Source organism: Saimiri boliviensis, chromosome 4 (assembly GCF_048565385.1).
Source record: "Saimiri boliviensis isolate mSaiBol1 chromosome 4, mSaiBol1.pri, whole genome shotgun sequence".
NCBI lineage: Eukaryota > Metazoa > Chordata > Mammalia > Primates > Cebidae > Saimiri > Saimiri boliviensis.
In genome coordinates, this window is record NC_133452.1 from 43,382,502 (window position 1) to 43,402,491 (window position 19,990).

At 38.4% G+C, this 19,990-nt stretch overlaps 1 protein-coding gene across 2 annotated transcripts in view; it reads right to left on the minus strand.

Annotated features, from left to right (window-relative positions):
- Nucleotides 1-19,990, minus strand: part of TRMT11 (tRNA methyltransferase 11 homolog) — a 291,709-nt gene that overhangs the window by 43,819 nt on the left and 227,900 nt on the right. For both annotated transcript variants that reach the window (XM_074397506.1, XM_074397505.1), the window contains one exon: nt 11,262-11,297. In XM_074397506.1, coding sequence (XP_074253607.1) covers nt 11,262-11,297 — 36 coding nt within the window. Of the gene's footprint in view, nt 1-11,261; nt 11,298-19,990 lie in introns of those variants that run through there.

The following is a 19,990-nucleotide window of genomic DNA, read 5'->3' on the forward strand; positions in this document are numbered from 1 at the left end:
AAAAAAAGAAAAAAAAAAAAGAAAAAAGAAAAAAGACATCCAGATTTGAAAGGAAACAGTTAGAACAAAAATTTAACTACATAGACTTGATCAAATTATCTTTTATGCAAAATGTTCAATTATGTAATGATGGGTAGAAATGGACGTTTTCAAAAGATCAAAGAGCAAAAGAGACTGCTCACACATCAGCTTCTGACTGTGAACTTCCTAAAGAAATGTCTTCATTTTTATGATCTTCAAGGCATGAAACTCTGGATATAGCAGGAACTGACTTGACTCCTCTCCTTTGGGAGCAAAATCAATAACAGGGACATGGTTAACCATTTGTTCCTAGAATGGGAATGTCTCAGTATCAGTGTGGACAAAGAAAAATAACATAGAGAGAAGGCTGGGAAGATGGCCACCTAAGAACAGCTCAGAACTTCAGCTCCCAGTGAAAGTGCAGAGGGTGGGTGGATGCCACATTTCCAGACGAATTTTTATTGCCCACAGACCAGGAGATACCCAGGCAGAGGGGTCGCCAGCGCCGCTGTTCCAGCCGGTGCGGCTGTTTTGGCCCCCACGGGGCTGATTTGGCCCGTGCTGCTGCTTTGACCACGCCCTGTTGCAGCGGTTCTCCGTACAAAAGCCACTGGTCTGGGAGCCCTCTTAGCTGGCGATCGGAGCCCTGAGATGGCAGAGTTGCCCATTCATCTGAAATAGCGAGCCAGGCCAGGAGATTCCTAGGCAAAAAATCCGCCAGGAGCTGGCTCCGCTGTTTGAGCCGACTCAGTGAGTCGCAGCACGGGAGATCCCGGTGCCTTTTCAACAAGCAACTGGAACGCTGGGTCGTTCAACTTAAAAAATAAAAAAAAAAAGACTCTGAGTCAGGGAGCCAGGTGATCAGGCTCGGTTGTTCCCAACCCCCACCCCCAACAACAAGGAAAACAAAAACAGTGATTGAAAATGCTCTGGGTTGAGCCTTTCACAGCAAGCACAGCTGAACCCGGGATGGTCCGGCTCGGTGGGGGAGGGGCGTCGCCATTACTGAGACTCTCCACCACTACAGAGGCAGGCCGCCATCACCGAGGCAACCCGCCGTTGCCGAGGCAACTTGCCACAACAGAGAGAGTCCGCCATAACAGAGGTGGGGCCATCATTGCCGAGGCAGTTCTAACTACGCCCATATAAACAGGACTGCAGGGAAAAGCACAGGGCAGCTGGGCGGAGCCCACAGCAGCTCAGCAAAGCCTCTGCAGGCAGACAGCGGCCAGATGGGCTGATAGCTGGGCAGGGCAGACCTGAAAGAAAAAACAAGGGGAGCAGCACAACAGAAACTCATAAAGCCCTAACTCCCCGGGACAGAGCACCTGGGAACAAAAAGTGGCTTATGAGTTCAGCTGCAGCAGACCTAAACGTACCTGCCCAGCAGCTCTGAATGAACAACAGAGCTCACAGCTCAGGACTTAAGCCCCAATAAAAGATAGACTGTCTCCTCAAGTAGCTCCCTGACCCCCATAGATCCAAAGACTCACCTCATAAAGGAGAGAACAGACTGACAGTTGGCGAGCATTGTTCTGGGACAAAGATAGTGGAAGAGGAAACTGGTAGCAACCCTTACTGTTCTGCAGCTGCTGCAGGTGATACCCAGGCAAGCAGGGCCTGGAGAGGACCTCAGCAGTCCTACAGCAGAGGGGCCAGACTGTTAGAAGGAAAGCTTAAAAAAAAAAAAAAAGAAGCAACTTCAGCATACACGAACTAGAAGCCCACTAATCTGAAAGACAGTAACTACAAAGACAACAGGTGGATAAACCCACCCAATCTGAAAGACAGTAACTACAAAGACAACAGGTGGATAAACCCACAAAAATGGGAAGAAACCAGCACAAAAAGGATGAAAACTCCCGAAACCAGAACACCTCTCCTCCTAAAAGGGATCACAACTCCTCACCAGCAAGGGAACCAGACTGGATGGAGAAGGAGGGTGATTAAATGACAGAATCAGACTTCAGAAGGTGGATAGTAAGAAACTACAGTGAGCTAAAAGAACATGTTCTAACCCAATGCAAAGAAACTAGGAACCTTGAAAAAAGGTTGGACAAAATGCTAACGAGAATGGACAACATAGAGAGGATTATAAGTGAATTGATGGAGCTGAAAAACACAACACGAGAACTTAGCGAAACATGCACAAGTTTCAACAGCAGAACTGACCAAGCAGAAGAAAGGATATCAGAGGTCGAAGATAAACTCAATGAAATAAAAAGAGAAGGCAAGAACAGAGAAAAAAGTGCAAAAAGGAATGAACAAAATCTTCAAGAAATGTGGGACTATGTGAAAATACCTAATCTACGTTTGATAGGTGTACCTGAATGTGATGAAGAGAATGAATCCAAGCTGGAAAATACTCTTGAGGATATTATCCAGGAAAACTTCCCCAAACTAGCAAGGCAGGCCAATATTCAAATCCAGGAAATACAGAGAACACCGCAAAGATATTCCTCAAGAAGAGCAACCCCAAGGCACATAATCGTCAGATTCACCAGGGTTGAAATGAAAGAGAAAATGCTAAGGGCAGCCAGAGAGAAAGGTTGGGTTACCCACAAAGGGAAACCCATTAGACTCACAGCAGATCTCTCAGCAGAAACCCTACAAGCCAGAAGAGATTGGGGGCCAATATTCAACATCCTTAAAGAAAAGAACTTTCAACCCAGAATCTCCTATCGAGCCAAACTAAGCTTCATAAGTGAAGGAAAAATAAAATCCTTTGCGAACAAGCAAGTAAGTACTCTTACTCAGAGATTTCATCACCACCAAACCTGCTCTACAAGAACTCCTGAAAGAGGCTCTACACATATAAAGGAACAACCAGTACCAGCCACTCCAAAAACATACCAAATAGTAAAAGAGCATCAACACAATCAAGAATCTGCATCAACTAACCAACAAAACAGCCAGGTAGCATCAAAATGACAGTATCAAATTCACACTTAACAATACTATCCCTAAATGTAAATGGACTAAATGCCCCAATCAAAAGACACAGACTGGCAAATTGGATAAAAAGCCAAAACCCATCAGTGTGCTGTATCCAGGAAACCCATCTTACATGCAAGGATACACAAAGGTTCAAAATAAAGGGATGGAGGAAGATCTACCAAGCAAATGGAGAGCAAAAAAAAAAAAAAGCTGGAGTTGCAATTCTCATTTCTGATAAAATAGACTTTAAAGAAACAAAGATCAAAAGAGAAAAAGAAGGTCATTACATAATGGTAAAAGGATCACTGCAACAAGAAGAGCTAACGATCCTAAATATATACGCACCCAATACAGGAGCACCCAGATACATAAGGCAAGTTCTTAATGACTTACAAAGAGACTTAGACTCCCACAGAATAATAGTGGGAGACTTTAACAGCCCGTTGTCAATATTAGACAGATCAACCAGACAGAAAATCAACAAGGATATCCAGGACCTGAACTCAGACCTGGAACAAGCAAACCTAATAGACATTTACAGAACTCTCCACCCCAAATCCACAGAATATACATTCTTCTCAGCACCACATCACACCTACTCTAAAATTGACCACATAATTGGCAATAAATAGCTCCTCAGCAAATGCAAAAGAACGGAAATCATAACAAACAGTCTCTCAGACCACAGTGCAATCGAGTTAGAACTCAGAATGCAGAAACTAACTCAGAACCGCACAGCTTCATGGAAACTGAACAACTTGCTCTTGAATGTGGACTGGATAAACAATGAAATGAAGGCAGAAATAAAGTTGTTCTTTGAAACCAACGAGAACGAAGACACAACATACCAGAATCTCTGGGACACATTTAAAGCAGTCTCTAGAGGAAAATATACAGCAATGAGTACCCACATGAGAAGAAAGGAGAGATCTAAAATTGACACCCTATCATCAAAATTGAAAGAGCTAGAGGAGCAAGATCAAAAAAACTCAAAACCTAGCAGAAGACAGGAAATAACCAAGATCAGAGCAGAACTGAAGGAAATAGAGACACAAAAAACTCTTCAAAAAATCAATAAATCCAGGAGCTGGTTTTTCGAAAAGATCAACAAAATAGACAGACCACAGTCCAGATTAATAAAAAAGAAAAGAGAGAATAACCAAATTGATGCAATAAAAAACAATAAAGGGGATATCACCACAGATTCCACAGAAATCCAAACCATCATCAGAGATTATTACAAACAACTCTATGCACATAAACTAGAAAACCTGGAAGAAATGGATAAATTCCTGGACACCGGCATCTTCCCAAGCCTAAACCTGGAAGAAGCCGAAACCCTGAATAGATCAACAACAAAGTCTAAAGTCCAGGCAGCAATAAAGAGTCTACCACCCAAAGAAAGCCCAGGTCCAGATGGGTTCACAGCCGAATTCTACCAGACATACAAAGAGGAGCTGATACCATTCCTTCTGAAACTATTCCAGACAATCCAAAAAGAGGGAATCCTTCCCAAATCATTTTATGAGACAAACATCATCCTGATACCAAAACCCAGCAGAAACTCAACAAGAAAAGAAAACTTCAGGCCAATATCCATGATGAACATAGATGCAAAAATCTTCAATAAAATACTGGCAAGCCGATTGCAACTGCATATCAAAAAGCTCATCCACCATGATCAAGTAGTATTCATCCCAGGGTGGCAAGGCTGGTTCATCATATGCAAGTCCATAAACGTAATTCACCACATAAACAGAACCAAAGACAAAAACCACATGATTATCTCAATTGATGCAGAGAAGGCCTTTGACAAAATTCAACAGCCCTTTATGCTAAAAACCCTCAATAAACTAGGTATTGACAGAACGTATCTCAAAATAATAAAAGCTATTTATGACAAACCAACAGCCAATATCATACTGAATGGGCAAAAACTGGAAACATTCCCTTTGAAATCTGGCACTAGATAAGGATGCCCTCTCTCGCCACTCCTATTCAATATAGTACTGGAAGTTCTAGCCAGAGCAATCAGGCAAGAAAAAGAAATAAAGGGTATCCAAATTGGAAAGGAGGAAATCAAATTGTCTCTATTTGCAGATGACATGATTGTATATCTAGAAGACCCCATTGTCTCAGCCCAAAATCTCCTGAAACTGATAAACAACTTCAGCAAAGTCTCAGGATACAAAATCAACATGCAAAATCACAAGCATTCCTATACACCAGTAACAGACTTAAAGAGAGCCAAATCAAGAACGAACTGCCATTCGCAATTGCCACAAAGAGAATAAAATACCTAGGAAAACAACTAACAAGGAACGCAAAGGACCTCTTCAAGGAGAACTACAAGCCACTGCTCGATGAAATAAGAGAGGACACAAACAGATGGACAAACATTCCATGTTCATGGTTAGGAAGAATCAACATTGTGAAAATGGCCATACTGCCCAAAGTAATTTACAACTTCAATGCTATTCCCATCAAACTACCAATGACCTTCTTCACAGAACTGGAATAAAACACCTTAAACTTCATATGGAACCAAAAGAGAGCCCACATAGCCAAGTCAATTCTAAGCAAAAAGAACAAAGCAGGAGGCATCACACTATCGGACTTAAAACTATACTAAAAGGCTACAGTAATCAAAACAGCATGGTACTGGTACCAAAACAGAGATATAGACCAATGGAACAGAACAGAGGCCTCAGAGGAAATACAACTTATCTACAACCATCTGATCTTCGATGAACCTGACAAAAACAAGCAATGGGGAAAGGACTCCCTGTTTAATAAATGGTGTTGGGAAAACTGGCTAGCCATGTGCAGAAAGCAGAAACAGGACCCCTTCCTGACACCTTACACCAAAATTAACTCCAGATGGATTAAAGACTTAAACATCAGACCTAAAACCATAAAACCCTAGAAGAAAATCTAGGCAAAACCATTCAGGACATAGGCGTAGGCAAGGACTTCATGACCAAAAAGACAAAAGCAATGGCAACAAAAGCCAAAATAGACAAATGGGACCTAATCAAACTCCACAGCTTCTTCACAGCAAAAGAAACAGTCAGTAGACTGAATCGGCAACCAACAGAATAGGAAAAAATTTTTGCAGTCTACCCATCTGACAAGGGGCTGATATCCAGAATTTACAAAGAACTAAAACAGATCTACAAGAAAAAAACAAACAAGCCCATTCAAAAATGGGCAAAGGATATGAACAGACACTTTACAAAAGAAAACATACAGAGGCCAACAAACATATGAAAAAATGTTCATCATCACTGGTCATTAGAGAAATGCAAATCAAAACCACATTGAGATACCATCTCAAACCAGTTAGAATGGCAATCATTAAAAAATCTGGAGACAACAGATGCTGGAGAGGATGTGGAGAAATAGGAACACTTTTATATTGTTGGCGGAAGTGTAAATTAATTCAACCATTGTGGAAGACTGTGGCGATTCCTCAATGACCTAAAAATAGAAATCCCATTTGACCCAGCAATCCCATTACTGGGTATATATCCAAAGGATTATAAATCATTCTACTACAAGGACACATGCACACGAATGTTCATTGCAGTACTGTTTACAATAGCTAAGACCTGGAACCAACCCAAATCCCCATCAATGATAGACTGGATAGAGAAAATGTGGTACATATACACCATGGAATATTACGCAGCCATCAAAAATGATGAGTTCGCATCCTTTGTAGGGACATGGATGAACCTGGAAACCATCATTCTCAGCGAACTGACACAAGAGCAGAAAATCAAACACCGCGTGTTGTCACTCATAGGCCGGTGTTGAACAATGAGAACACATGGACACAGGGAGGGGAGCACTACACGCTGGGGTCCGTTGGGGAGAAATGGGGGAGGTATGAGGGGGTGGGGTGGTGAGAAGAGATAGTATGGGGAGAAATGACAGATACAGGTGAGGGGAAGGAAGGCAGCAAACCACACTGCCATGTGTGTACCTATGCAACAATCTTGCATGTTCTTCACATGTACCCCCAAACCTAAAATGCAATAAAAAAAGAAAAAAAAAAGAAATATTTAATAAAATAATTTTAAAAATAATAATTAAAAAAAAGAAAAATAACATAGAGATCTCAGGTCAGAGGTTTACGGGCAAACCTTCCCAATTCAAGCTCTGGCTCCTCTGTTTTTAAGTAAGTTGTGGCTCTTTATGTCTATTTACTCAGTTTTAAAATGAAAATAATAAATGTAGTGCACCAACTTTTTGACTGATCACCAAATATTTATGATTCTCTTTTTGACAAGTGTCTGCTATGACTGTACGCCTCTGCCCCCTTGTAGTTAGACATAGCTAGGCAACTTGCCTTTCCCAAATGTGTCACTTCTAGGTAGGAGTATTTAGGATCAGGGACATGATTCTCCGTCATCCATCTTCCCTTCCACGACAATTCAGAAGCATGTGTCAAGATGAAACATCTAACCTAAGTCTCTCAATAACTGCAATAATGCCTTCCACCTGTTAACCTGTATGTTACATGAAGCATAAGTCCGAAAAAAAACTTCGGCTGAGGTCATCTTAAATCACTGGATTTGGGGGGCTATCTGTTACCACAAGGTAACCTAAATTATCTTGACTTATAGAATAAAATCCCTCATAATATTTATGTAAAGAAAAAACAAGTTTATGTTTATAAATCACTTAGAAGAATACTTAGAACGTTATAAACGTTTCATTCATTATTTAGCAAATATTTGGTGGAAGGAATATGGTGTCAGTAAAAACAAAAAGTACTTGTTCACAGGGTGTTGACCAGATAGTGAAAGAGACAGCTGTTAATCAAATGATTATGCAGCTATAAAACTACAATTCTGCAAACTAGAATCCCTAAGGGATAGATAATGCAAGAAAAACATGAGGTAATTGGCCAAGATGAAGAGGTTAATAAGGGCTTCCTTAAGGAAATGCTGATTTTAGAAATCACAGGGAGGCATAAATAGGGGAAAGTTGGACAGAAAGAGCCTTCCTTGAAAGAGAGCTGGTGTTTAAGACCTTAAATCTGTGCAGGCTGATGCTGGCAGGCTCCACAGGTTTGGTAAAGTGTCAAGGTGCATGGTACCTGCAAGAGACTAAACATCTCTTGACTTTCAGTGACTGAAGGGAAAAGAAGTACAAAATTAACTAAAAAGTTAAGTAGGGATCAGTCTTTGTAGTTAGGGAAGATTTTGGTCTTGTCTAAAGGACAATGGAGGAGGGAGGTGAAGCAAATGGCCAGAAAGCCTCCACTGATCTTCCTTCTGGCAGGAACACCAAATTTAACAACTATCTACACAAAAATAACACCTTCATACGAACCAAAAATCAAGTGAGCCATCACAGGATCTGGTTTTAACTTCATATTACTGAAAAAGGCACTGAATAGGGTAGGAATGATAGTCTTGAATTGCCGACAACACCCCTCCTCCAACTGCTGGCCCATGCGGCACAGAGAATCTATGCACCTGGGGGAGGGAAAGCACAGCGATCATGGGACTTTGCATTGGAACTCAGTGCTGTCCTATCACAGTGGAAAGCAGCACTGGGCAGAACTCAGCTGGTCCCTACAGAGGGAGCATTAGACCAGCCCTAGCCAGAGGGGAATCACCCATCCCAGCAGTCAGAACTTGAGTTCCAGCAAGTCTTAGCACCACAGGCTAAAGTGCTCTTAGGTTCTAAATAAACTTGAAAAGCAGTCTAGGCCACAAGGACTGCAATTCCTGGGCAAGTTCTGGGCTTGGAGCACATGACCTAGTGAGAAAACAGCTGGGATAGCCAAAGGACTTGGTAGGCCACCTCTCCTCCAACCCCAGGGAGTGCAGCTGGCAGTTCCAGGAGAGAATCCTTCCTTCCACTTGAGAGAAGAGGAAAAAGTAAAAAGGACTTTGTCTTGAAACTTGGATATGAGCTCGGCCACAGTAGGGAAAAGGCACCAGGCAGAGTCCTGAGGCCCTCTTTCCAGGCCCTAGCTCACGGATGATATTTCTAGATATAGCCTGGGCCAGAAGTGAACCCACTGCCTTGAAGGGAAGGACCCAGTCCTGAAAGGATTCATCACCTGCTGACTAAAGAGTTCGTAGACCCTGAATAACCAGCAGCAGTGGCCAGGTAGTACACACCATGAACCCTGGGTGACACTCTGAGACATGCTGCCCCAGCACATACCCCACTGTAGTGTCTATGAGGAGAGACTCCTTGTGCTTGAGAAATAAAAAGGGAAGGGTAAGGGGACTTTGCCTTGCTGATTAGGTACCAACTCAGCCACAGTGAGGCAGAGTACCAGCTGGGTTAATGGGGTCCCCAGTTCTAGGCCCTGGTTTTTAGATAGCATTTCTAAACATGCCCTGAGACACAGGGAAGTCCACAGCCCTGGCAGTATTCACCTCATCCTGACTGAAGAGCCTCTGGGCACTGACTGAACATCACGTAGCCAGGTAGTACTCACTGCAAGCCTTGGGCAGTGGTGGCCAGGGGAAAAGAATCCTATGCTTGTGGAAAGGAAAGGGAATAGTGGAAAAGACATTGCCTCGTAGCTTCAATGCCAGCTCACGTGCAGTAGAGTAGAGCACCAAGTAGATTCTGAAGGCTTCTGACTCCAGGCCCTGTCTCCCAAATGGCATCTCTAGACTCAACTGCAGTTGAGGGAAAATTGCCACCCTGAAGGGAAGGACACAAAGCTGACTGCAGAACCCTAGGGACTTGGGTGAATACAGGAGGCAGCCAGGCAGTGATTACTGTGAGCCATAGAAAACACTCATTCAGTGCTGTGCTGGTTTCAGGTCACACCCAGCATAGTCCCGGTGGTGGTAGCTACAAGGGTGCTTGTATCACCCCTCTCCCAGTTCCAGGCAGCTCAGCACAAAGGAATAGACTCTATTTGTTTGGGAGAAAGGAAAAGAAGAAAACAAGAGTTTCTACCCGGCAATCCAGAGAATTCTTCTGGATCTTATCCAAGACCATCCCAGTATCTAAGAGTCTGCAAGAGCAGTTGCATTCCTAGGTTTGGGTGTCCCCAATACAGATACTGCTACAGTGATCAAAAACTTGGATTACAACATCCAAGTCCCTTCAAGTAACTGGAAAGCCTTCCCAGGAAAAAATGGGTACAAACAACCCCAAACTGTGAAGACTACGATAAATACCTAACTCTTCAATGCCCAGACACCAACGAACATCCATAAGCATCAAGATCATCCAGGAAAACATGACCTCACCAACCAAACTAAATAAGGCATAAAAGCCAATCCTGGAGAGACAGTGATACGTGATCTTTCCAACAGAGAATGTAAAATAGCCATTTTGAGGAAACTCAACAAAATTCAAGATAGCACAGAGACAAAACTGAGAATTCTATCAGATAAATTCAACAGCGATTAAAATAATTAAAAAGAATTAAGCAGAAATTTGGGAGTTGAAAAACACAATTGACGTACTGTACAATGCATCAGAGTCTCTTGACAGCAAAATTGATTAAGCAGAAGTGAGAATTAGTAAGCTTGATAGGCTATTTGAAATATACTGTCAGAGAAGACAAAAGAAATGAGAACAAAAAAAATCCCTACAGAATCTAAAAAATAGTCTCAAAGGAGAAATCCAAGAGTTACTGACTGTAAAAAGGAAGAAGAGAGAGGGATAGGTGTATAAGTTTATTCAGAGGGATAAAAACAGAGAATTTCATAAACCTAGAGATAGATATCAATATTCAAGTACAAAATGGTTATGAAACAACTAGCAGAATTAACCCAAAAAAGACTACTTCAAAACATCTAATAATTAAATTCACAAAGGTTAAGGATGAAAAAGGATCTTAAAGGTGACAAGAGGAAAGAAACAAGTAATACATAATGGAGCACCAATATGTCTGGCAGCATTCTTTCAGTGGAAATCTTACAGGCCAGGAGAGAGAGTCATGATATATTTCAAGTGCTAAAGGAAATATCTTCTCTGAACATAATGGGATAAAACTAGAAATCAGTAACAAGAGGAATTCTGGAAACTATGGGTCAATGAAGAAATTAAGAAGGAAATTGAAAACTTTCCTGAAACAAATGACAATGGAAACAAAACGTATCAGAACCTAAGATACAGAAAAAGCAATATGAAAAGGAAAGTTTACAGCTATAAGTGCCTATATCAAAAAAGTAGAAAAACTTCAAACAAACAACCTAAAGATGTTTGCCCTAGAGTAGTACATCCAGTGAAAATAGCCTTCAAACATGAAGGAGAAATGAAGACTTTTCCAGACAAACAAAACCTAGGAGATTTTATCAACACCATACCTGTACTTCAAGAGTTGCTAAAGGGAGTTCTTCAATCTGAAAAAAAAAAAAAAAAGATATTAATGAGCTAATATAAATTACCTAAAGATAAAAAACTCACTATTAATATTATAGTAAGTACACAGAAAAATACACAATATTGTAACACTAATTGTGGTGTGTAAACTACTCATATCTTGAATAGAAAGACTAAAAGATGTACCAATCAAAAATTAAAACTACAACTTTTCAAGTCATAGTACTAGAAATAAACAGAAGCAACACAAAGTTAAAAAGTAGGGAGATGAATTGCATGGTTTGTATTATTTTGTCAGTTGGTTTGTTTGTGCATTCAGTATTAAGTTGGCATTAATTTTAAACAGCGGGTTATAAAACATTATATCCAAGCCTCATGATCACCTCAAATCAAAAAAACATACAACGCATATCAAAGAAATTAAAACCAAGAAATTAGAACACGCCATCAGAGAAAATCACCTTTACTAAAAAGGAGACAGGAAGGAAGGAAAGAAGAAAGAGAAGACCACAAAACAACCAGAAAACAAATAACAAAATGGCAGGAGTAAGTCTTTAATTATCAATGATACATTGAATAGAAATGAACTAAGCTCTCTAATCAAAAGACAAAGAGTGCCTGAATGGGGAGAAAAAAAACCAGCTATCTCTTGCCTACAAGAAACACACATCACCTATAAAGAGACACAGACTGACAATAAAGGGATAGAAAAAGATCTATAAAAATAGAAAACAAAAAAGATGATGAATCACTATGCTTACATCAGACAAAATAGATTTCAAGACAAACGCTATAAAGAGAGGCAAAGAAAGTCATTGTATAATGATAAAGGGGTCAATTCAATGTTATTAATATTTTTTAAAATTGTACTTTAGGTTCTGGGGTACATGTGCAGATCATGCAGGACTGTTGCATAGGTATATACATGGCAAGATGGTTTGCTGCCCTCCTTCCCCCCATCACCTATATCTGGTACTTGATAAAGGGGTCAATTCAATAAGAGCTTAAAACAACTGTAAATACCTTGGACCCAACACTGGAGCACCCAGATATATAAAACAAATATAATTAGAGATAAAGAGATACTCTAATACAATCGTTGTTGAAGACTTCAACACCCCACTTTCAGCATTGGACTACATCATCCAGACAGAAAATCAACAAAGAAACATTGGACTTAATCTGCATTCTAGGTCAATTTGACCTTATAGATATTTCCAGAACGTTTTGTCCAATGGCTACAGAATACACATCCTTCTCCTCAGCACATGGATCATTCCCAAAGATAGACTATGTGTAGAGCAACAAAAAACAAGTCTTTAAAAATGTTTTTTAAATGAAGTTATATCAAGTATCTCTCTGACCACAATGGAATAAACCCAAAAAATAATAACAAGATGAATTATGAAAACTGTTGGTTAACTAAGAAATTAAGAAGAAAATTGAGAAATTTCTTGAAATAAATGAGAATGGAAACTAAACATACTTAAACCTAGGATACAGCAAAAGCAGTACTAAGAGAAAAGTCATACCTATAAGCACATATATCAGAAAAGTAGAAAGCCTTCAAATAAACAACCAAAGATGCTCCTTAAAGAACCAGAAAAGCAAGAGCAAACCAAACTCAAAATGAGTAGAAAATAAATAATAAAGATCAGAGCAAAAATACAATGGAAACAAAGAAAAACAATATTAAAAATCAAAGAAGCAACAAGTTGGTTTTTTGAAAAGATAAAGAAGATCAACAAACCATTAGCCAGACTAAGAAAAAAAGAAAAAGGACTCCTTTTTTCAAGGAGTCAATAAGGAGACAATACAACTGATACCAAAGAAATTCAAAGGATTATTAAGGCTATAATGAGCAACTATGTGCCAATAAATTGGAAAAACTAGAAGAAATGAATACATTCCTACACATATACAGCCTACCAGTATTAACCATAAAGAAATCCAAAACCTGAACAGATTAATAACAAGCAACAAGATTGAGACTGTAATAAGGTCTTCCTGGAGAAAAATTCCAAGACTAGTGGCTTCATTGCTGACTTTTACCAGACAGTTAAATAACTAATACCAATTCTACACAAACTATTGTGGAAAGTAGAGAAAGAAAGAATACTTCCAAACTTATTCTATGAGGCCAGTATTACCTTGATACCAAAACCAGAAAAAAACAAAAAAGAAAAGAAAGAAAGCTACAAGTCAATACCCCTGATAAACGTTAATGCAAAAATCCTCAAAAAAATACTAGCAAACTGAAATCAACACATTAGAAAGATCATTCCATCACGATCAAGTGGGATTTATCCCAGAAATGCAAAGATAGTTGAACATGCACAAATCAATTAATGTGATTCATCATATCAATAGAATGAAGGGCAAAAATCTTGAACATTTCAATTGATGCTGAAAAGTATTTGATAAAATTTAACATTTCTTTATTGATAAAGACCGTCAAAAAACTGGGAACATAACTCAACACAATAAAAGCCATACACGACAGACTCAAAACTGGTATCATCCTGAATGGGAAAAGAATAAAAGCCTTTTCTCTAAAATCTGGACTAGGACAAGGATGCCCACTGTCACTAGTGTTTCTCAACATAGTACTGGAATTCCTAGTAGCGCAGTAAGACAAGAGAGAGATACAAAGGGCATCCAAATCAGAAAGGAAAAGTCAAAGTATCATTGTTTGCAGATGATAAGATCTTGTATTTGGGAAAAAAGAAACTAAAGACTCCACAACAAAACTATTTGAACTGATTTTTTAAATTCAGTTAAGTTGAAGAATTCAAAACCAACATACAAACATCAGTAGCCTTTCTATATGTCAACAGCAAACAATCTGAAAAAGAAATCAAGAAAATAATTCCATTTACAATAGCAACAAATAAAATTAAATACCTAGAAATTAACCCAAGAAGTGAGTATTCATAAAAGAAACTGAAGCAAACACACACAAAAAATGGAAAGACATTCTATATTCATCGATTAGAAGAATCAATATTGTTAAAATGCCCATACAACCCAAAGCAAGCTACAGATTCAATGCAATCCCTATCAAAATGCCAATGACATAATTCACAAAATAGCAAAAAAAAAAAAAAAAAATTCTAAAATTTACATGGAATCACAAGAGATCCAGAATAGCCAAAGCATTCCTAAGCAAAAAGAACAAAACTGGAGGAATCACAATACCTGACTTCAAATTATACTGCAGAGCTATATCAACCAAACCGCTTAGCACTGGGATAAAAACAGAAACACAGACCAATGGAACAGAATAGAGAACCTGGTAACAAGTTCACACATCTACAATGAACTAATTTTCAACAAAGATATCAATAGCATATACTGGGAAAAGGGCAGTCTTTTCAAAAAATGGTGCTGGGAAAACTGGATGGATATGCAGAAGTTTCATAAGCAGAAGAATGAAACTAGACCCCTATCTTTAGAAAAAAGTGAAACTAGACCCCTATCTTTACCACGTATACTGAAATAAAATCAAAATGGATTAAGGACTTAAATCTAAGGACTCAAATTATTAAACTAATTTTTTAAATGGGAAAATGCTCCAGGACATTGGACAGGGCAAAGATTTCTTGATACCCCACAAGCACAGGCAATCAAAACCAAAAAGGACAAATGAGATCACCTCAGGTTAAAAAGTGTGTGCACAGTAAAATAAACAATCTATGCACAGCAAAAGAAACAAAGTGAAGAGACAACCCACAGAATGGGAGAAAATATTTGAAAACTATCCTTCTGACAAGGAATTAATAACCTGAATGAATAAGGAACCCAAAGAATTCTATAGAAAAAAAATCTAATAGTCTGATCAAAACTCTAATAGTCTGATTTTTTTCAAGAGAAGACAAACAAATGGCAAATGGATATAAGAATAAGAAAAGTCTCAATGTCATTCATCATCAGAGAATATTCCAGTTTTGCTTCCAAATCAAAACTGTAGTGACATACCATCTCACACCAGTTAAAATTACTTTTATCCAAAAGACAGGCAATAACAAGTGCTGGTGAGGATATAGGGAAAAGGCAACCCTACTATACTGTTGGAGGGAATGTAAATTGGTGCAACCACTATGGAGAACAGTTTGTAGATTCCTCCATATACTAAAAATACAGATACCATATGATCCAGCAATCCCTCTGCTAGGTATGTACCCAAAAGAAAGGAAATTAGTATATCAAAGAATATTTGCATTCCCATGTCTATTGCAGTGATATTCACAATAGCTAAGATTTGGAAACAACCTGAGTGTTCATCAGCAGACAAATGGATAAAGAAATTGTCCTACATATATATTATAGAATACTATTCAGCCATAAAAAAAATTAGATCCTGTCATTTGCAACAGCATGGATGGAACTGGAGGTCATTATGTTAAGTGAAATAAGTCAGGCACAGAAAGATAAATATCACATGTTATCACTTGTTTGTGAAAGCTAAAAATTAAAGCAATTGAATTCTTGGAGATAAAAAGTAAAAACATAGTTACCAGAGGCTAGGAAGGATAGTAGAGGATAAGGAGTAAAAAGGAGATGGTTAGTGGTACAAAAAATAGAAAGAATGGATGAGATCTAGTATTTGACAGCACAACAGGGAGACTGTAATCAATAATTTTTTATAAATTTCTAATAACTAAATGTATAATTCAATTATGTGAAACAAAAGATAAATGCTTGAAGTAGTGGGTACTCCACTTAACCTGATGTGATTATTACATATTATATTCCTGCATCAAATATCTCATGCATCCTATAAATATATAAACCTACTACATACCCACAAAAATTAAAAATACGTGTAATATTAAAAATACAAAGAACAATGGAGAGCTATTGAATATTTTAAGTGACAGAGGTCTGCATATTAAAAAGATCATTCCAGCTGAAGAGTAGAGAGTGGATCATGAGGGTTATATGGGGCACAGTGAATACAGAGTTTATCCAGCTAAGAGGCTATTGATAGAGTCCATATAATAGATATGACAGCTTATAACAGCATAGTGGTAGTGGAAATGGAAAGAAAATGATGGATTAGCTTACTTTAAAAAGTATATCCATCAACCTAATCTACTATAAGCAAAAAAGGAGATTATCTCAGGATATTAAGTACCTTACAGAATTTCTAGCAGGATAAAAGCACCAACATGGAATGTCCCACAACCAGAAGCAACACAACAAAGAGAAAAGTCCATCACACTGTAAGACTGAAGCACTGTTCACTGGAAACCTCCAAGGCCCTCATGATCCTACGGACCAGAAAGTACAACTCCTGCCATAGCTGCCCCGGAAGAGTTACCATCTCCACAATTGTGTTTGCTGCATGGTCTGAGCTCCTCCTGTGTGAAGCCACCTCTCATTGCTTGCGTTCACCTTGCAAAATTCACATGGATGCATCTGCCTAACAGAATCCAAGGCTAATAAGAAATCTTAGCTACAAAAGAAAAGTAAATGTTAACTTTAACTTTTTAGCCTCAAAACCACAGGAAAGGGCACACTTGTGAGGGATAGAGTAAATGACTAGGCCAGACTTAAGCACTGGTTACACATACATAAAATGAATTGGACTTTGTGATAGATTTGATAAAAGGGATGAAACTGAGCAAGGTATAACAACTCTAGGGTTTTTGCTTCCCAGCTTGATGGATGATAGATTATATTCAGTGAATTTTGCTTTAAAGTAGTAAACATAAGTTTGATTTTGAACACATTGAAATTGAGGTAGCTTTAAGACAGCCAAGAGAAAATATCAAATAGACAGTTGGGTATACAAGAGAAGGTCTTGCTGGAGATATAAATTTATGAGTCATCTGTAATAACTGAAGTCATGTTGTATTCATTTTCTATTGCTGCATCACAAATTACCACAAATTCAACCACTTAAAACAACACCCATCTGTTGTATGAAGTATCAGTTTCCATGGGTCAGGAGTCCAGGCAGGGATAAACTGAGTCCTTTGCTCAGGGTTTTACATAGCTGCAATCAAAGTGTTGGCCAGGACTTCAATCTAATCTTCAACTCAGGGTTCTCTTTGAAACTCACTGGTTGTTGACAGAAATTAGTTCTCTGCGGTCCTAGGACTGAGACCCTCAGTTCCTGGAGGCTGCCTGCCATTCCCTGCTCTGCAGCCCTCTTCAGAACATAGCGATTTACTTCTACAAGGTCAACAACAGTGCTTCCTGTCTTTCTCACTTTGAATCTCTCTCATTTTGCATTTCAAGGCTCGATTTTAAAGGGTCCACTTGATCTGGTCAGGTTCAACCAGGATGATCTCCCTTTTGATTAACAAAAGATCATCTTATTAGTGACCTAAGTTACATCTGCAAAATCCTTCCGTCTTTGCTACTCTCAAGTTCCATCTGCACTAAAGAGAGAAATATACAGCATGTGCACATCACAGGATGGGAATCTTGGAGGCCATCTTAGACTTCTGTTTACCACACACATCAGAAGGTGCCGTATCTTAGAAAGTATAGACTGAGAAGAGCATAGAGCCTAAGAAAACAACTATGAACCAGTCCAGTATTTAATATGGGAGAGAGATGTCTGAGATTGACATAGAGAAGTTGGAAACTCTATTATTTCTCATGTTTTCCTAATTGAAAGTCTAATGTGCTTAATTATAAATACACCAACGTATTTTAAATGATTGATCTATTTCAGACTTTGCAACCTTACAGAGAAATGTGATATGGCCTGAGAAGTTTATCAATAGTTTTGACTCACAACTCTGTAGTTTCTAAATAGAAATTAGAAAAGACCTAGTAAAGCCTCCTTGTTTTATTAATGATGACACTAATCATAATGACTTTCCCAAAGTCATTCAGTGATCTCCTGACTCTGAAATCAGTATTAGCTTTTATCTTTAAGTGTGTTCCATGAGATTAAAATTTGCTGTGATACTTTATGCAGAAAATTATCATCTTTAAAATCTTTTTCTCTAGTGCTCCAGGACTTCCCCTCAATAATCTCCTATACATAACCGATGCAAGAGACCATAAACATTAGTGTATAAAACACTATTCCATATATTGCAAGCATATTGTCTCCATCTCTACCGAAAATGCTTAAATGATGTTGTAAATTCTATTTTATTACAAGCACATTGTGTCCATTTCTGTTCAAAATACTTGAAATATGTTGTAAATTATATATATATTAGTCTTCCCCTACCAGGCCTTTAGACATATATGGGCACTCAATAGCCATTTGTTGTTCATCCATGAAGGACTGGAATTTTCATTGCCTTTGGAACCGAACAAACCAGCCTCCATTACATAACAACTATGTGATTTTGAGAAAGTTGTTTCTATGAATCTGTTATATCTGTTAAATATATATGACTTTAATTCATAATATTTTGATAATTTAATGAGATAGCAGATGTAATATGCCCCATAGATTACATAATCCTCGAGGTATTGTTTGTTCGCTTTCTTTCCATTGCCTCTTGGTCCTTTTGTGAGCAGGCATCTATTCTTTTTTGTCATCTAGGTTCTCATGAACTAAAAATAAGAGAGCCATCTTATCTTTATTTACATTATATATGCTTTAGTTTTCATATAAATCACTCCATTTTTTATTAAATAAGAGCCATCTCTTTCACTGAGTCTAAATCAATTTTTACCAGCCTATTAAAAAATCTCTAGACATCTGCGAAATATATATTCACTCAATTGGAAGTCAAGAGAATAAATTCCCAAAGAAAAGAGGAAAAATGCTGGGCAAACAATGACATCATGTCCACTACAGATATTAAACACCCGCAGCAGTTAATATCAATTCCTGCTATTCTCTTGCGGAGATTGTAACCCGAAAATATGATTTGAGATAGGAAAAAATACTCCCTTAGAAAGATATGAAAGAAGCTCCAAATAGAGAGTGAGAAGAGCATATGTAGTCTGAAAAGACTTCCACTTCAGGTGATTGAGAAATCTAACCCCAAGCATGGGCTGCTTCCTCCCTCTACCCTCCTCCTAGCATTGAGAACCCCCAGATAAATGTTATGATGCGTGTTTTATTGCTATTCAATGAATATTTAATGTATTTTCTTCTTTGCCACTATATGATTACAAACAATCCTTTGTTTCTATTAAAATTAGTCTAAGCTGCTTTTCTTTTTCTAATGTTCAGTTTTAAGTGGCATGACTTCATTTACTTTTTGCGTCAGGAAGATTTATTTTTTTATTTCTTTAATCAATGTCTTTAGTTTTAAGCTGGAGTTCACCTTATGCATTTTTTCGAGAATGTTCATGTTCAGTCAAAATTGTGACAATAACTATAATTTTGCATTTTATGTTTTTAGCCTTTTGGTATCACATGCGTAATGTACTTGCTGGCAAAAACACATGTGTTTCAATTGTTCTTCATTAATTCTGGTTCTTGTTTGCAAATTGAGTTTACATACTCTAACTACAGTGTGGCCATGAGATACAGCAGCCTCAGTGAAGACACCCCTCTATTTTACTGTTATAAAGAAATGTGTCTGGAGACAACAGATGCTGGAGAGGGTGTGGAGAAATAGGAACACTTTTACACTGTTGGTGGGAGTGTAAATTAGTTCAACCATTGTGGAAGACAGTGTGGCGATTCCTCAATGACCTAAAAATAGAAATCCCATTTGACCCAGAAATCCCATTACTGGGTATATATCCAAAGGATTATAAATCATTCTACTATAAGGACACA